Below are 18,056 nucleotides of genomic sequence, written 5' to 3' on the forward strand. Positions count from 1 at the left end.
TGAAAGAATAAAAATACATAGAAAAGATTGAATAATACCTTCTTCTTGGCCTGCAGTAATTCCTGGTAGGCACTGGATCGTATAAAACGTGGATATGAATCACTTTTCATCAACTTGTAGATGTGCTCCTAAAATAAAAGAATATAGAAATGTTTTTCACTTTTGAAATCTGATCTTTTGAAAGTATTTTTAAAAAAAGAGGATAAGGAAAAAAAATAAAGCAGACTATGTACATGTGAAATTCATTCCTCGGGCAGCATAGAAGCCTGGTTCTATTAATACAGTGCTTACTAAATGATTTCTAATAACGTTGCAAACTTTAGGTTTTTCAGTTAAAGAAATTAACAAGAATTGGCCACAATCCAAGCATCATGAGAGTCTTCTGCACAAGCTAGTTTACAAGGATTTTGTTTCAGCAAAAAGAGGCTTTGAATGACCATTTATCTAATTTGCATGAATTACCATATTTTTGGAGTATAAGACACACTCCCCCCCAAAAAAAAGACGGTGAAATTTTGGATGCATCTTATACACTGAATGTAGCCCCACCCACCCACCGGCCCTCACCCTTTGGACTCTGCCTCCAGCAATTTGCCTCCTTGCAGCAACAGCCTGTTTCAGTTTTAGTTTCAGCACAGCCTGATTAGCACAAGCAGCTGATTGTCAGTTGAATCGGCCTCCCAACCATCAGCTGTTTCAGGCTGCAGGGATTGCCACAGCCTATTGCTGCCTCAGTGCGCCCCATTGTTGGCCTCTGCATCCTATTTTTGGCCTCTGCATGCCCCGTTTTCAGCCTCTGCACACTCCATTTTCTGCACATTCTAATCCCTGCTGCCCAGAACGAGTGGAAAATGGAGGGTGGAGGCCAAAAATGGGGCATGCAGAAGCTGAAAATGGGATGTGAAAACTGAAAATGGGGCGGCGGAGGCGGCAATAGGATATGGCAATCACTGCAGTCTGAAACAGCTAATCATCAGGAGGCCCGACAATCAGCTGCTTGTGCTAATCAGGCTGCGCTGAAACTGAAACCGAAACAGGCTGTTTGCTGTTTGCTGCAAGGAGGCAAATTGCTGGGAGGCAGAGGCAGATTTTTTTTTCTTGTTTTCCTCCCCAAAAGCTACGTATGTCTTATACTTTGGAGCATCTTATACTCCGAAAAATACAGTAGTCACTAGTGTAAAATTTAGTGCAAAAATGTTGGGATACCCAAGAGCTTTGGCTCTGTGATATTCTCCAACTAACGATTGTTTAAGGAAAATCTACAAGCAAAAGAGATTCTTGTGAGATTACTGAATTTGGGCTCATCACAATCAGCTTGGTCTTATTGCCATATTGCATTGTGAATGAAAGGTTAATAATGCTGAACATTTTGTTGAAATCTTTGTCACGTCTACAGGAGCAACTATATGGGAGGAGCAAATGAATCCTTCGCAAACAAAGAAAAGGAGACTGAAAGCAGACTGAGACAACACAATGTGACATAGAAGATCAAGTCAGAGCAGAAGTTTGATTGGAAGTTGGCTAATCAGAAACCTTTCTTGGGCCACCCTATTGCAGGATATTGAGCTGTTACAGGCTTTCAGTGTTCTGCGTTTCCCTTATCAATAAACCAAATATTACAAACAAATGGAGGTGAAGAGTTTTTGTTCCTAGAACTTTTCACTGCTCAGGTAGGTGGGGACACGGCTAGCAACAGTAGTGTTTTGGACTTTGTATTAGCTTATTTATGTTTTAAATTTATATAAGGTAAAGGTTCCCCTTGTACATTTGTACTAGTCATTCCCGACTCTAGGGGGCGGTGCTCATCTCTGTTTCAAAGCCGAAGAGCCAGCACTGTCCGAAGACATCTCCATGGTCATGTGGCCGGCATGACTAAATGCCGAAAGTGCATGGAGTGCTGTTACCTTCCCACCAAGGTGGTCCCTATTTTTTTACTTGCATTTTTAGTTTCCTTCGAACTGCTAGGTTGGTAGAAGCTGAGCCAAGTAACGGGAGCTCCTTCGTTATGCGGCATTAGGGATTCAAATCGTCGAACTGCTGACCTTTCTGATCAACAAGCTCAGCATCTTAGCCACTGAGCCACTGAGCCACTGTGTACCTTTAATTTATATAGCTTTATAATTGTAAACCACCTAGAATTATTGTGAGGTAAGATGGGCGGCCTATAAATTTTATAAATAAAACAAAACAAACACTGTTCATTTGGCTTATAAAAACATTTGTTTATTTCTAGGATTATTTACTTGCCCTATAGCTAATGTTATCCTGAGTGATACACATCATAAAAATATAAATAAGATTCCATATAAATCAAAAAGTAATAATCGTTTTCTCAATCACATGTCCCAGGTGGTTATCCCCAACCCATGAGGGCTGAAGGAAATACAGTTATTCTCCTCTGTGGCTGACCCTCATGCCCCCCCCCCCAAAAAAAACCTTAGCCTTTTTCAAGTGTATGAAAACAATTTTATTTTGTAGAGGTTTTGGATGCTGGTACATTTGGGTTTCTAATTCCATGAGTCTCTTTTTAATGTCATTGTATTGTAACTTTCTTGGAGTCTTTGAAATGTGTAAGTATACAGAGCATTGTATAATCCAGTAACAGAAACAGAGGCTAAAAGAGACATCGTATAATAAAATGGAAGGAAAGACTCAGCAGCAGGATAACGATACAAAGCATTAAAAGGCTAAGAGGGTTTTTTAAAGTATTTTCCTGGTGCTGAAAAGATAACAAATGATAGTGTGATTTGGAAATGGCTATTGAAAAGTCTTGCTTCAAGTAGTCACCCACTAAGTCAACATTTGAGGATTTCTATAATCTTTAAAGGTGCAAGAGGATAAAAAGTACATAAAAGTCCTCTTCATTTTTAAACAGTAGCACTTCTGTTTAGACAGCTGCCAGCTGATATTTTTTCATATAACACAGCTACTAAAACAAGTGTGCTCAAGCACACAGCTCACATCAGCCCACAGTCTTAAACACAGAACTGTATCTCAGAAAAAACAAAGATAGAACAGTGTTTCCCAAACGTGACAAGTTGACAACTTGACATGCTGGCTGAAGAATTCCAAGAGTTGAAGTTCACACATCTTAAAGTTGTCAGGTTTGAGAAACACTGCACTATCCAATCACTTCCACTAATGCAAACCTACCAGAGACCAACAAGGCAGTTGGTATAGAAAATACGTATATAGATAGCCATCTAGTGGCGTGAAAAATTATTAGCATTTTCTATATAGATTTTAGCAAGTAGAAAAATTCAGATGCATTTTTAAATAATCTGTGTCACCCTACATTTGTGGGCCTTGTCAGTAAGATGCAGGCAGCTACAGCATCAGTCTCTGGTCAATTTATTGTGAGTTAAAGATAAAAATCAAGACAGTGGACAGCGGCCTAAAGTTCAACTACTAGAGTTGGAAATGCACTACTAAGTTGATTTAGTTTATACACTTGAAGAAGACTGAATTTGGGTATGATTCTCCAATTCAATTGAGGAAATAAATAATTGTCAGTGAAAGTGATTTGGGTGATTTGGATTAATTAAGTAGCTTGCTTTCTATAAAACAATTATTCAGTTTGTATCTGAAAACTATAAACTATATATAAAACCTGTAGTGAGTAAACTACAGGTTTTATATTTTGAAGTCAAGTCCTACCTTTTCCTTGTACTCAGTTTCTTGTGCATGTAACATATTGAAGTAGAACAGCCTAAAATTTTCATAGGTAATCTCAGTGCCAAATAAACATACCGAATCCAAAGCAATATAACACAATTCAATAGGGGAATGTGATCAAGAAAATTTTAGACTGCACAGAAATAGATATATTAACACTTGCTATTAAGGATAAACAAGAAAAGGAATATGTTTTATATAGAACATATTTTATCAATGGCTAAATAATAGGAGTTGGAAAGGAGGAGATGCAACTGGAAGAGATGGTAAAGATGATGATCTTAAATGTTAAATATCAATGTTACGATATTATTATGTTATATTATTAATATGATGGTGAGGAATTATAACAATAAATATGTATAACACACTGTTCGATAAAAAATGGATGTTATATAAATAAAACAAATAAAACTTTAAAAAAAATACAATTCCGGAACAATTTGCTATCACAAAGCTCAATAATATGTAATATTTTGGCTGAAAGAACATCTATGAAAATTGATATTTTGTAGAAAATTTGTTTCTTTGCAGATTAATATGTTATCAGGTCTACCATGCTCGGCTTGGCACCTCACAGGCATCCTGCCATCAAAGACTAGAATGGTGATAGATCAGCCATAAAGCTGTGTATGTATGATGCGAAACAGGGTGATGGGGGAGTGGCAGGTAATAAAGCCCAGAGAAGCCAAGAACCAGTTTGCACTGAAATCCAAGGCCAGGTACTCTGAGAAAGAATGTCAATTACCCCCCTCCCCAATCTCAGCCTTTTCAAACCACTTTGGTGAGTTCCAATTGGCTGAAGAGGACTGATCACAAGGGGAGGCATGGATAAAGGAAACCTTTCTGAATTCTTTGAGTGTGGGAAACCCAGAGCTAGCCTGATTTTACTGTAGCCAGCATCTTTTGAATAAAATAACCTTTTGCTTCAATCAAATGGAATCGAGGTTCTTTCTTTCCTAAGAGATCAGATTAGGGCAGGTCTGACCTATGTAATGTTGAGCCAAAGGGAGTATTTCTCAAGTTAAAAAGAAAGTGTTGTTTCATTTTAAATTAAATTGAATTATTTCAGTTTAATCAAATTCTTCCCTAGGCAGAAGGATTCTCAGAGGGGATGAGGCAAGCAAGTGATGAAAATAGCACTGTATCTTGACACAAGCTCCATCATCTATACAAAAGAGGCAGGGCTTCCATTACTATAACACCAGAGGTGGGTTGTTCCCGATTTGGCCCGGATCGGGTGAACCGGTAGTGGCAGTAGCAGAAGGCTCGGCCTGTCCGCCCGGATGCTTCTGTGCATACCCAAGCTTGTGTATGCCTTCATCATACTTTTATCTTCTGTTGCATTAAAGGTTACTTTGGAATAATTCTATGGCTGTTCCCAAAACTTTAGGAGCTGACTTGTTGGTTAGGATTTATGTGCACCTAGCTGCAAAGGTAGGGGTTGGGAATTATAGTATATTTCCATTATTTACATAGTTATTTTTAGAGTATAAATGTACTTGATTAGCCTATTAACCACAAGACACTATATGCTTATTAAGAAACTTTATTATGAGACAAAAATCTTGTTGATTCAAGGAAATTATAGCTAGGCTTTAGGGCTCAAGCCTATTTTTAATTAGTGGACAAGTTATTTAAACAGAATTTATGCTGAATATGTAACATATTGCATACATATAGTGCTCTTTGTTAAATACAGTTCTGGAATATATTAGAAAAGGAATGGTAAAGTTGGAGACAGTTTTTCACAGCTCCATTTCTCCATCAAGACATTCCTGGTACATATCTATACAAATAGTTATACCAACCTGAGCATCGCCAAATGTATGTCTCCCTGGTTCCTTCACATTCTGTGTGGTTTTGTCATAACTTTTTGAGTCTAGATTAATGGCACTTGGTGCTCCAGGGGCAAGGAATTCTTGCCAGATTTCCTGTACTCTAACAGGAACCTCACGGATCGGTCTCTTCTTCAGGTCTTCTACTGCTAACCAGAACCTGTATAAGAAAACGGGCAAACAGCAGTCATGGACTGGATATTGAATCATCTTGAAAGGTTGGTTTGATTTTTAAAATATCCCTTTAAAAATACATGTAGAAGCCTGAAAGCATTGCATCATCTCTCTGGGGTCTCATTTCACTTTAATGTCAGGTAGTTGAATCCATTCTCATCCATATTTGTGATGGGGGGGGGGGGGGTTCATGCATAATTCTTGTCCATGTTCACATTACATATGAGATGTTTCAAAAATAACTCAAAATATTAACTTAAAGACATATTTAAAGTATTTTTTTCCTCAAAAATTCAATAGATAAATAACTTCAGAGTAAGGAGTTAGTAAATTTTGTATAGATGTGTCAGAATTTGCAGTGATTGATGTCTGCAACTATCTTACTGTAGTTGGGAGTTCAAAACTGCTGAACATGCATCTCTAATGTCAGGGAAACTGTATTTGAAGCACTGTTGTTTTATTTATTTGGCATATCTTGTGGACAGAGACAATTCAGGAGAAGTGGACAAATGATATTTAAAAAGCTGCATTGTTGTGATTAAAGCTCTGCCCCTTTTATATATATGCATCATAGCGGCACATGTTGGTTTTTACCAAAATGCCAGAACCTATCAGTGCTATGGTTATAGATATGGTAACTAAAGGCAATATTAGCTCATTTTGTATTCAGTGACTCCTTTTAGCAATCTATAATCATAGAGTTTTAATTTTTATAAATTTGTACAGGGGTTAAGGTTTAATTTGGTTTTAATGGTATTTATTCTTATGTGTATGGTTTTTTAATTTGGTGCCTGTACACCGCCCCAAGTCCCTTTGGGGAGAGGGGGCGGTCTAGAAATCAAATAAATTGAATTGAATTAAATACTTTAAAAGTAAGAGACATGACAATACGTAGTATAAAATGGAGAAATTGCAGTATTATAATCATTGTGGTATTGTAAATAGCCATGGTTTTAATTAAATCCATAATTAATCAACAGTAAACATAAAATTTATCAACATAAGAGAGGTACTGTGTTTGATTTGAAAAAGATCCTCTCTATATAGTTTTCTTTAGGATTCTAATTTGGTAGGCCAAGAAAAGATATGTATGAAACATCAAAGACAGATGGGAACAAGTGGGTTCTATCTAGTGATGGGTTTGCCTTCTTTCCTTGTTGAATACTTCTATCCATGGAAAGAAGTATGCTCAATTTTCATCACCCCTATGCAGCCTTCTGTGGTAGATGTCATTTTAATCCCTAGATCAGTACATCCTACATGTAAGTGTGCAAGATGAGATCCAGTTTGATGTAGTGGTTAAAGCACCAGGCTAAAAACCAGGAAATTATGCATTCAGATCTTGCTTTATGCACAAAAGCCATTGGGATAATGCCAGTCACACTCTCTCAGCCATTGATGTCAAGCTTAGTTGACAAGCCAGTTGGCTAATTCCTGTTGCAACCTTTGGGTTGATCTCAAAAAAGCAGACCCTGCACTTGTGGGAAGAAGATAAAGGAGGATGGGGGGGGATCCTTGATGGGGGGGATATCTGGGGTTAGTGGGTGCTAAGAATCAAAGTGCCTGGACCTTTAACACTCTAGCACAGGAGTGGGCAACTATAGCAACTTTATGACCTGTGAACCTCATGACTGGCTTATGGATTCTGGGAATCGAAGTCCACAATCATGGTTGCCCACCCCGCCCAAATAATCTTCAATGCTTCAGATAGTAGAAAAAGCAATGAAAAATAAAGCTTGCCCTCTTGCATTTTCCATTAAGCCAATGCACTGACTGTAAGCAGTATGTCACTGGATTAAAATTCTTTGGATTAAGTAACTGACAGTTTGGTTTAGAATATAATTACTCTTGTGCAGAAAATCACAGTATAAACAAGTCAATATTTAAATGTCTATTTAAATTATGTAACAGGATAGTTCACACCACAGAACAATTTCTTTCACACAATCAACCTTAAATAACCTCCTCAGCTCACAAGGATATGTCAGTAACAATATTCAGTTAAGGCCTCTGATCTCTCTTTGAGTCTCCAGTTAGTCATTCTAACATGGAGTATTCATCAAGCAAAAGATCTCTTGCATCTTCATCCAGCTAGCCTTTCAATAAGATCACAATTTATGGTACTCCCAGTTGGGAAGGCAAGAAGGCTGCAAAACCATCTGTGGTTTCAGCAATGTTGTGCTAAGAGTAGTGTGTCAGGTGTGTGGGATGGGTTTTGCCTTTTTTGATTTTACAGTTTAAGAAATAGATACCACCTATAAACAAAATTCATGCCTAATAAAAATTGATACTAGGAAAAATCCAGCAGTAGTGATAATTCATGCAGTGGAATGGGATCCTAACATTTATGGTTAAAGACTTGGTAAGACAACAGTGAAGATATAGGAGCTGCATTTCATCATAAATGAACCTGTACCCAGCTTATATCATAATTTTAAGAAAGAAGAAGAAAGAAGACAGGTAACAGATAATTAAGGGTACCACTTCTAAGCTTCCTATGGTTTTTGCCATGCCTGCCTGATTTCAGAGCATTTTGAGGAAAGAGAATCAATGTTTATTTATTTTTCTGCAAAGAAGAGCAAACAAGAATGATTAGGGGCTGGAGACTAAAACATACAAAGAACAGTTACAGGAATTAAAGATTAGTCTAACTGAAAGAAGGACTAGAGGAGACATGATAACAGAGTTCCAATATTTGAAAGGCTCCTACAAAGATGAGGGAGTCAAACTATTTTCCAAAGCACCAAAAGGCGAGTTGAGTAACAATCAACCGAAACTAACCAAGGAGAGAAGAAACCTAGAACTAAGAAGAAATTTCCTAATGGTGAGAGCAATCAACCAATGGAATAACTTGCCTTCAGAAGTTGTGGATGCTCCATCACTGGAGGCTTTCAATAAGAGATTTGACAACCATGTATGAAATTGTAAAGGGTCTCCCGCTCAAGCATAGAGTGTAGACTAGAAGACCTCCAAGGTCCCTCCCAATTCTATTATTCTATCTTCTATGTTCTTTCTCCTATGAGTTACATAGGAGGTAATCACATATTGGAATGAAAATAGACAATGCAAATAATAATGAAAAATCACAACAAAGCTGAGGCCAAGAGTAAGAACAAGTCAAAGAAGCATTGGAAGAAGAGATCTGAGTCTCAGATGAACAACAGATGCTGCAAACAACTCAAAATAGAGGAATTGTTGCTGCACAAAGAAATGGCAAGTGAGTCACGCATCTTCTTATTTTTCAATAAATATGCTGTTTTGGATTTGGATAAAGAGCTGTCATGCCTGGAGGAAAAGGAACAATGAGAAAATAGCAAATGAGCTAAGGACAAAAGGGCAGAAGATAAATTTATCTTGAGAAATACATGACATTGCAAGATGCATTATCAAAAGATAAAGAAGAACCCAACCCATAAGAAATATTATAGGAATGAAAGAAAAACAGAAAAGAACTAATTTTTGATTGTTGGCTAAATTATATTGGGCTTTAACTTTATTCTGTGTGTATGAATATATGGCATTGATTCTGAGTATGGAGAAGACCGACAAAGATAGTGAGGTTTGAGGTTCAATCCTACAAACAACCTCAGTTAAAGGGACTTGGTATGTTTATCATAAAGAAGAGAAGGTTATGGAGAGACATATAGCCATTGTCCAATATATGAAGGGCTGCAACAAGGAAAATGGTATGGATTTATTTTCCATAGCACCTGAGAATAAAATGAGAAGTAATAGGGGAAGCTTTTCAGTGAAAATTCAGACTTGAAATAAGGAAGAATTTCCAGACTGGGAGAGCCATTAAACAAGAGAACAGTCTGGCTCCTGAGGTGGGTGGAAGTAGTCAAGAAAAGATTGGACAGCCATTTGTCTGGCTTGAAGATTCCTGCATTGGGCAGGGGTTGAACTAGAATATCTCCAGGAACCCTTCAAACTTATGAGTCTATAATAATATGTTGCAATCTATGTGTATTTGTTGCTGTATCCATACAATTATCAATGTGGATCAGCAAATTTCAAAATTTTTATGACTCCATTCTACAAACAAAACATCTGCATTTCTACAAATTTTTGTTTCCTTAAGCTCAACATTCATCTCATTATTTTTCTTACCCTTAGGAATCCCTGAATCTCAAAGTTGATTTTTAAACATTTTATTAAAATAATGTGCCTATATTGTTTGTTTGTTGATGTAATAAAACTCTATCTGTATCCTTAAGAAATTGCCCTTCTATCGCTAACATCTTTAGAAAAAAAAACCACAAGGAGGCACCCAAACATACATAGCCACATGGTTGATATCTTAATTCACCTACAGTTCCTTCTGCTACATTAAATGTTACTCCACTGTCCAGGATTAATCAGTGGGACAAAGTATACATTGAACAGCTTAACGTAGGGAAATGTCCCAAAGATGCTATTCAAAAGACAACTGAACTTTATTGATTTTTTCCTTGAAAATTTTTTGCTTCTTATCCAAGAAGCTTCTCATTCATGGAGCTTTGTAATGGATGATAAGAGAAATGTTTTCAAGAAAAAAGCCCAAGAAAGTCCAGTTGCCTTTTGAACAGCACCTTTGGGACAACCATGACCTGGATGACTTGAGAATCTCCATATAGAGATTTGAGATAAATGCTCTTTCAACCAAATCACCTTATACTTAACTTTTCTCTAGAATGACTAAATTCCTCATTGCACGAGGAATTTGTAAATGGAGTAGAAAGAAAATTGGCTTCAGAAAGCAGGTGTATCTTAAATACATCTTCTTTTATTTCTCCTGTTCTAAGTTTCAGAAAGAAATAATAATAATGCAGCAGAGATTATTAACATGATGATAATGATCACTGGCAAAATAATACATATTCTCCGGAAGGCTCAGCAATTCCCCCCTGACATATTATTTACTGGTTATAGTCTCCTAACTGGGAAAAGAGAAGTGGAAACATCACTCAGGTCTTCCCAGAAGGATTGTATAAGCTAGGTCAGATGTGAAATTTGACTCCTGCTTTTGCCTCATTTAAAAACTCCCATGGGTGGAGAAAGTGGGCTCTGCTGAGCACATTGAGGAGAAATAACAGATTCATCCTCATTATACTATTTCCTTAGACAGCCCAGATATCAATGAGTAGAGGGAAAGGCTAACCTTAAATTCTCTGAACTAAATTCAGACTCCAGGTATTTGAGGAACTGTTCTCTTCCCACAGGGTCTTTCAGAGCTTCATCCATGCCAAAGCCCCATCGCTTTACTCTTTGCTGACTTGGCTCTTTGCTGAAAGGAAACAAACAAACCAACAATCCCTCAGACTTGTTGAAATAGCTTGCTTGGCTCTATATCTGCCTCGCATTCGGGAGAAGATGGTGTGGGCCATGCAAAGTAACTTCATCACATATAGGGCTACTTCAACTGCATATTACTTTAACTGCAGTAAATATGTGCCGTGCTACAGCTATGGTAGAAGCAGATAACTAAAGCTTTTTTTTTTTCATGCTAAAGTTGAAAGAATGTTAATCTCCTAAATAGCATCAGTTCAGTTCAGCATTTTGGCCAAGAAAAATAATCCTATTAGTGTATTTGGTTCCACTATTATTAGGTCTCTGTTGTTAGCACATTCACACGGGTGGTTATATGGAAACTGTACTATTTTCGGCATGGTGCAATTTCTCTAGCATATCTAGGTTTTTTTTTTCCTTGCGTCACAAAGTCCTACGGAGAGAGCACTGCTTGATAACACAGATAAAAGAGAATTTAGAAACATAAAAACTGGGTCCCTGCTGTAATCCTTGATTGTCCTTTACTAAGGAAAATCTTTAACAGTGGAACATTGTGAAAACTATTCTTTCTCCTTCTTTCTTGCAATCTGATTTTTTTAAACTAATGCTACTGAATATTTGTTATTTATTTGGGGGGGGGACCAAATTTACCCCTAACATACCTTACTTCTGTTTCCCAGAAAGTAGTGTCATCTGACAGCCAAGGATTAGAAGGATCAGATGGGTGCAGGAAAGGATCGTATTCCACATACTGCTCGGTAAAAGCTAATAGACTAGAAAAACACAATCAGCTAACATTTTTACAATGCATTTATTACAAAGAGTATTAAGAACCTATTTTTACAAAGCAAGGTCCTAACTAAATACATTTTTCTCAGTTATGTCAGAATCGTTCATTTAATAATTGCTCCTCTTCCCCTCCCATTTTTTTGTGAGTACAGAAAATGGCAGCTTTTTTACTTTAATCAAATTAATGATAATATACTCACCTTTCAGCAACTTTTGACATTTTTAACCGATGTCTTTCTAGCTGTATTTGCCAATATTTTATCTACAAAAGGCAAAAAACAAACAAGTGATAAAAGCAGTCTAAGGTTTGAGTAAACAGAGATAAATTTGGCCTAAGGAAAATGGAACATTTTATATGAACTCATGCTAAGCCATGAGACCTTATGCATTGATCTGTTTATAAATTAAGTCAAGAGAAAGCACAATCCAGCTCAAGTAAAGACCTCATAACAGTGCAGTCATGGTCAGTAATATTGAAAGGATTTTTGCCATTAAATCTAAAAAGATCCTTCCATTAAAAGGATAATGGGATTAAAAATGCATGCAGTTTTGGGTAATTATTCTGTATTTATGATACAAATATGTTTAGTTTTGGATAATTAGATTATTATCAATCTAAGAGGACAACCCCCCCTTTCACTACCCCTATAGTCATACATACAGATGTGTTCCATAATATGTATTAAAAGCAGGATTCAAAGCAAGGCTGAGCATAAAAACTACTCAGAAGTTCAAGTATTTTAGTACAGTTGGATCATACCCTAAAATAAGATCAACAGTCAACATTGCTTTGTAGCTCGTGGAAAGCTGTTGAAATATTGGGTTTGCAATAAAATATGTATGGTTCATTAGCCGAAGGATTGTTCCATGAGAAAAATTGGGGCACACGGAATCCTCATGGCTGGCAGGAACTGCAGTTTCACATCATCCTAAGACCTCTCCAGCCACATACCTTGAAATTAGGGCTGCTATGACAAATATGAGAGAGGTAGAAATAATTGAGGGAAGCACAGATTGGAAATAAAAGTATCTATCCAAAGAGCCCTGGTGGCACTGTGGTTAGAATGCAGTATTGCTCGGTGCTGATGTGGCTCAAGGTTGACTCAGCCTTCCATCCTTCTGAGGTTGGTAAAATGAAGACCCAGACTGTTGGGGGAAATAGGCTAACATTATAAACCACCCAGAGAGTGCTGTAAAGCACTAGGAAGTGGTGTATAAGTCTAATTGCTGTTGCTATCTATTAGAGAATAGTATTATTTTCCAGGGATTGATTCTTGAAATGCAATAGTTAGCTAGATGATAGCTAGCTAGCTAATGATGAAGATAGATAGATAGATAGATAGATAGATAGATAGATAGATAGATAGATAGATAGATGATAGATAGATAGATGATAGATAGATGATAGATAGATAGATAGATAGATAGATAGATAGATAGATGATAGATAGATAGATGATAGATAGATAGATAGATGATAGATAGATAGATAGATAGATAGATAGATAGATAGATGATAGATAGATAGATAGATAGATAGATAGATAGATGATAGATAGATAGATAGATAGATAGATAGATAGATAGATGATAGATAGATAGATAGATAGATAGATAGATAGATAGATAGATAGATGATAGATAGATGATAGATAGATGATAGATAGATAGATAGATAGATAGATAGATAGATAGATAGATGATAGATAGATAGATGATAGATAGATGATAGATAGATAGATAGATAGATAGATAGATAGATAGATAGATGATAGATAGATAGATAGATAGATAGATAGATAGATAGATAGATAGATAGATAGATGATAGATAGATAGATGATAGATAGATAGATGATAGATAGATAGATAGATAGATAGATAGATAGATAGATAGATAGATGATAGATAGATAGATGATAGATAGATGATAGATAGATAGATAGATAGATAGATAGATAGATAGATGATAGATAGATAGATGATAGATAGATGATAGATAGATAGATAGATAGATAGATAGATAGATAGATGATAGATAGATAGATAGATAGATAGATAGATAGATAGATAGATAGATAGATAGATAGATAGATGAGAGAAAGAGGTGTGTGGGTGTGTGGGTGTGTCTGCATGCTTGCATGCATATGTGTGTGTGTGTGTGTGTGTGTGTTTGTGTGTGTATAAAACACACTTACAAGCACTCACACACACAGCTATCTCTATTATCCACTGAAATCTGGAGAATATAATAGATCAAAATTATAACCTTTAATGTTTTTAGGAAAATGCATGAAATAGAAGCAACTGGTGATGGTGGTAAAATATGGCACCTTGCATTATATTTAAGCGTATTGTGAATCAAACCCTGAACACAATGCTATTCCCAGATGGACATTCCTTTTCTCTCAAATCTATGTTTTCCCCACTTGCTTCCAACACTCTCAGCCAAGATTCCTCCCCTACCTGCATAAAGCCTGAGAGCCCTCTGGGGTTAGCAATTGTGGCTCTGGACTGCCATGCAGACTGGAGCATTTCATTCAGTTCCAACATTTTCAAAATATTCCAGGCATTCATTTAAAGTAATACATAATGTGTTTTATATTTTGATTTTTCAGAATGCAGTAAGTTCAGCATTTTGTTTTGTTACATGAGTGAGTAAACCAAATAAATATAGTCTCACAAACCTCTTGACACAATTGCTCTTCTGTGGGAGGTTTCGTTTCTGGCACTGGTGTGTATGTCGGACTATGACTTCGAATATCATTCTGTAATCCATAAACAGACTGCATATAAAAGTAGAAGAGAGATGTTAACACAACAGAGTTTTGCTATGCCTAAGCAATTCCATCAGTGGTCATGAGGAGAAGCTGGGGTGGGCTGCTGGGGGTTCACAGGGGTACGGGAGAACCTCTAGCTAAGTTTCTGTGCAGTTTGGAGAACCCCCAAATCCCACTCCTGGCTGGCCCTGCCCACCCCTCCCTGCTCCTCTCAGGAGACCACGTGTAGCCTGTTTTGGATGCAGGTAAGTGCATGGCTCAGGGAGGGTGAAAAACAGCCCTACTGGAAGTTCGGGAAGGCCGAAAATGGGTGTCCAGAGGACCTCCGGAGCCTGGGGAAGCTGTTTTCACCTTCCCAGAGGCTTGAGGAAAACCTCTGGAGCCCGAGGAAGGCAAATATGCGCCCCTTGTGGTGCAGGAGGCCACGCCCACCCAGCAACCAGGCAGAGAACCCCTTGCTAAAACTTTTGAAGCCCACCCCTGGGTGAAGCATTTGTCCATGGGTACTGCCATGAAGAGTTAGAGAAAGCTTAGTGCTCTTCTCTATATTGCTCATCTACATGAAATCACTGAAAGAAGTCAAATGTCAGACTGGGGTGAGGTCTTCTCAATAGGTAAATGAAATTCAGGTGTACATTGCTACCTTCAACCAAATCAGAAATAGTGTAGAAGTCCTGAACATGCACATCAGATGAGGCAAAACAAACCCTGGACAGAGTTGCTCTTCATCAGTAAAGAACTAGATAATTATAAAACATTGGCCTTGCATTACTCTCAATAGGGTTGTAGTTCATGACTTGAGGTCTACTTGTACTGTCATCTCTGAAGAATGTAGTTCATGATTTGAGGTATACTTGTACTCTCAACTCCTGCTGAAGCCACTGGTGGAAGTGTGGCCAAAGGCACTTTCATTCATGATGTTACTTAGTTTAGGTAATGAAACATCTGCAACCAAACAACCAAGCTCGGGGAGCACCAAGGACCCCTCATTTCAATCCAGAGCTACAAACATTCTCCTTTATCAGCAAAAACAAGTATGCCACAAGGAGCTACAAACCTATGTGAGAATTATATTAACATTGATTATTGATAGAATGGTGAAGTGGAAAAGTGAATACCCTAGTGTTTTATTTGATGATCTATGAATAAAGTTTTGATTGACTGATAAAAGTAAGTTGAATTGTGTGTGTTTGGAAAAACAACAAGAGATGGGTGATGAATTAATGAGTGTTAAATGAATTCCAGTTGAACAAAAACATAAATGATCAGAAATCAAGAAGTATGTTGAGCTGGTTTGATCATATAGAGAATTAATGTGGATAGAAACATAGACAAATGTTTAAAGATAGGGTGAATGGATTGAATAAAGTGGAAGACTGAGAAAGTCAGAGTTGTATGAAGTTTTGAGACAGAAAGAGAGTAGAAGTTCAAAGAACAAAAGCAATGTATAAATCCCCCTTGTATAAAGTAACAGATGAATGTAAGGGAAAGAAGTATAGTTTGCAGGGTTAGAAGGATATTGATATTAATAGATTTAAGGGAACCCTGTTTCCTATCTCGCATCTTAAAGTTATCTGGCTTATTGTTTCTTATTCCTTTTTTGTGCCTTGTATAATATTACTTACATCAATAAGGAAGAGGTTGATGGTTAGTGTGGGGGTGTTTCTATCTATATAGAGATCCAGAAACAGCTGTTGTACGTGTGGGCTATTTTTTTTAAGTTACTAATGCTGTGATGGTCTATTATTTGTACACATCTTCAGGGTATGCCAAACATTTGAGATGTGACTAATTCTTGGCACAACTCTTTTACATACACAGCAGCCAAAATGTCATTATAACCTACTGTAACAAAGCTGATTATTGGCTTAAACACTAATATTTTAACTGAACCACATTGCATTTTGGATTGCCATCTTATTTCATTCAAAAATGTTCAATACAGTGAAATCCTAATCCAGTATAACAAATATACGGTTTTAATTCTAATATCTGAAAATGTCATCACTTTTTTATTCTCACGTTGGATAGTTTTGTAGTCAGGACTGGGAACCTCTCTAGGTCATTGCATTTTCTAATTTTGTTTTTAAAAGGATGATTACTTTTCCTTCAGAGACCAAAGCAAGGGCCAGTTTCTCTGTTGCAGTTATGTAGCCATATTGCTGTTACTCACACCTGCTATAATTGTTTCAGATGTATAATTACTATTGCCAGAAAAAAATCATGAACACAATAACTAGAAATATTCATGCTGCAACATCTGACCAAGCAGTTACTAGCCATATCAGGACTTCCAATTCCAGATTTTACAGCAGATGTTCATGATTATGACATCCATCATTAAAGCGATCTGTCCTTGGTGAACAGGATAGAGGTGAATGTTGAGTCACGAGTGCAGAAACCATTTATTGGAAGGTCATGTACCAATGTTGCATTTGCAGTCACAGAAGAAGTGCACAGGACGGCGGTCCAGAGCAGTTTATGTTATTTACAAAAGGGTTGATTTTAATAAATCAGAATGAAGAATTGGCGAAGGGCTAGAGATTTTTTTTCCTAAACATTAAAAAAAAATCTAAGTATTCATTCCGGGGGGGGGGGGGTAGAATACTTGCTTCTAGAATAAAACCAAACCGGCTTTCAATTTTAAAAGAATTTTCTATCAATGTATATACTCAGAACTATTATAATGGTTTTCTTCACTATAAGGGTAAGCAAAATATGCTTATATATACATAATTACTAAAGATAAGAACATACCTTTCTTGTTTTGTGAGGATTTTTCATTCTTGAAGACTTTTTAATATCAACTTCTGTCGTATTTACACATCCAGGCTAAAAACAAAATGTAGATAAATGTGATTGCTTTATGTTAGCATCTGATTTTTTAAAAAAATTCAAATTCAACATTTTTCTTCTGTATTATTGTAAAAAATTTATACACATTATAGTTGACTCCATTGAATAAAGGGGTTTAATACTCTATAACTATCATTAAAATTCGTCCTTGACTTACAACTATTCATTTAGTGCCCATTCAAAACGGCACTGGGAAAAGTGACTTACAACCAGTATTTGCACTTACAACCATCACGGTATGTCCATGTTCATGTGATCAAAATGTGGGTGCTTCACAATTCGCATGGATTTATGACAATTGCATTGTCATTTGCAATTGTCATAAATCAGAGTCATTTGACTGCCCTCTGTGACCTTCTCAGCAGTCTTCTTACAAGCAAAGTCAATGGCAGAACCCAGGTTTGCTTAAGAAAACATGTTTAACTGCAAGTGATTCACTTACCAACCAGGGCAAAAAAAGGTAGTAACATTGAGTGTGATTAACAACTGCCATGCTTAACAACAGAAATTGTGGTCTCAGTTGTGGTCATAACTTGAGAACTATATGTATACACAATGATCATGAACAGTTCTTAGTCCACAACCAAATTAAGATATTTTGTTTGCTTCTGCAATTTGTTGGAATTGTTTCAGCTAGTGAACATAAACTTAAGCTGACTTCACACAAATATTCTAGA

General features: G+C 36.8%; 1 protein-coding gene across 5 annotated transcripts in view; it reads right to left on the reverse strand.

Moving 5' to 3' along the window:
- RGS7 (regulator of G protein signaling 7) overlaps window positions 1-18,056 on the reverse strand; it is a 173,875-nt gene that overhangs the window by 8,329 nt on the left and 147,490 nt on the right. For all 5 annotated transcript variants that reach the window (XM_081944691.1, XM_081944692.1, XM_081944694.1 and 2 more), the window contains exons 10-16: window positions 17,281-17,355; window positions 14,431-14,529; window positions 11,945-12,006; window positions 11,618-11,728; window positions 10,828-10,953; window positions 5,487-5,673; window positions 39-128 (exon numbers count right to left, since the gene is read on the reverse strand). In XM_081944691.1, coding sequence (XP_081800817.1) covers window positions 39-128; window positions 5,487-5,673; window positions 10,828-10,953; window positions 11,618-11,728; window positions 11,945-12,006; window positions 14,431-14,529; window positions 17,281-17,355 — 750 coding nt within the window. The remainder of the gene's footprint in view (window positions 1-38; window positions 129-5,486; window positions 5,674-10,827; window positions 10,954-11,617; window positions 11,729-11,944; window positions 12,007-14,430; window positions 14,530-17,280; window positions 17,356-18,056) is intronic.

Source organism: Natrix helvetica (genome assembly GCF_964273705.1).
Source record: "Natrix helvetica genome assembly, chromosome: 2".
NCBI lineage: Eukaryota > Metazoa > Chordata > Lepidosauria > Squamata > Natricidae > Natrix > Natrix helvetica.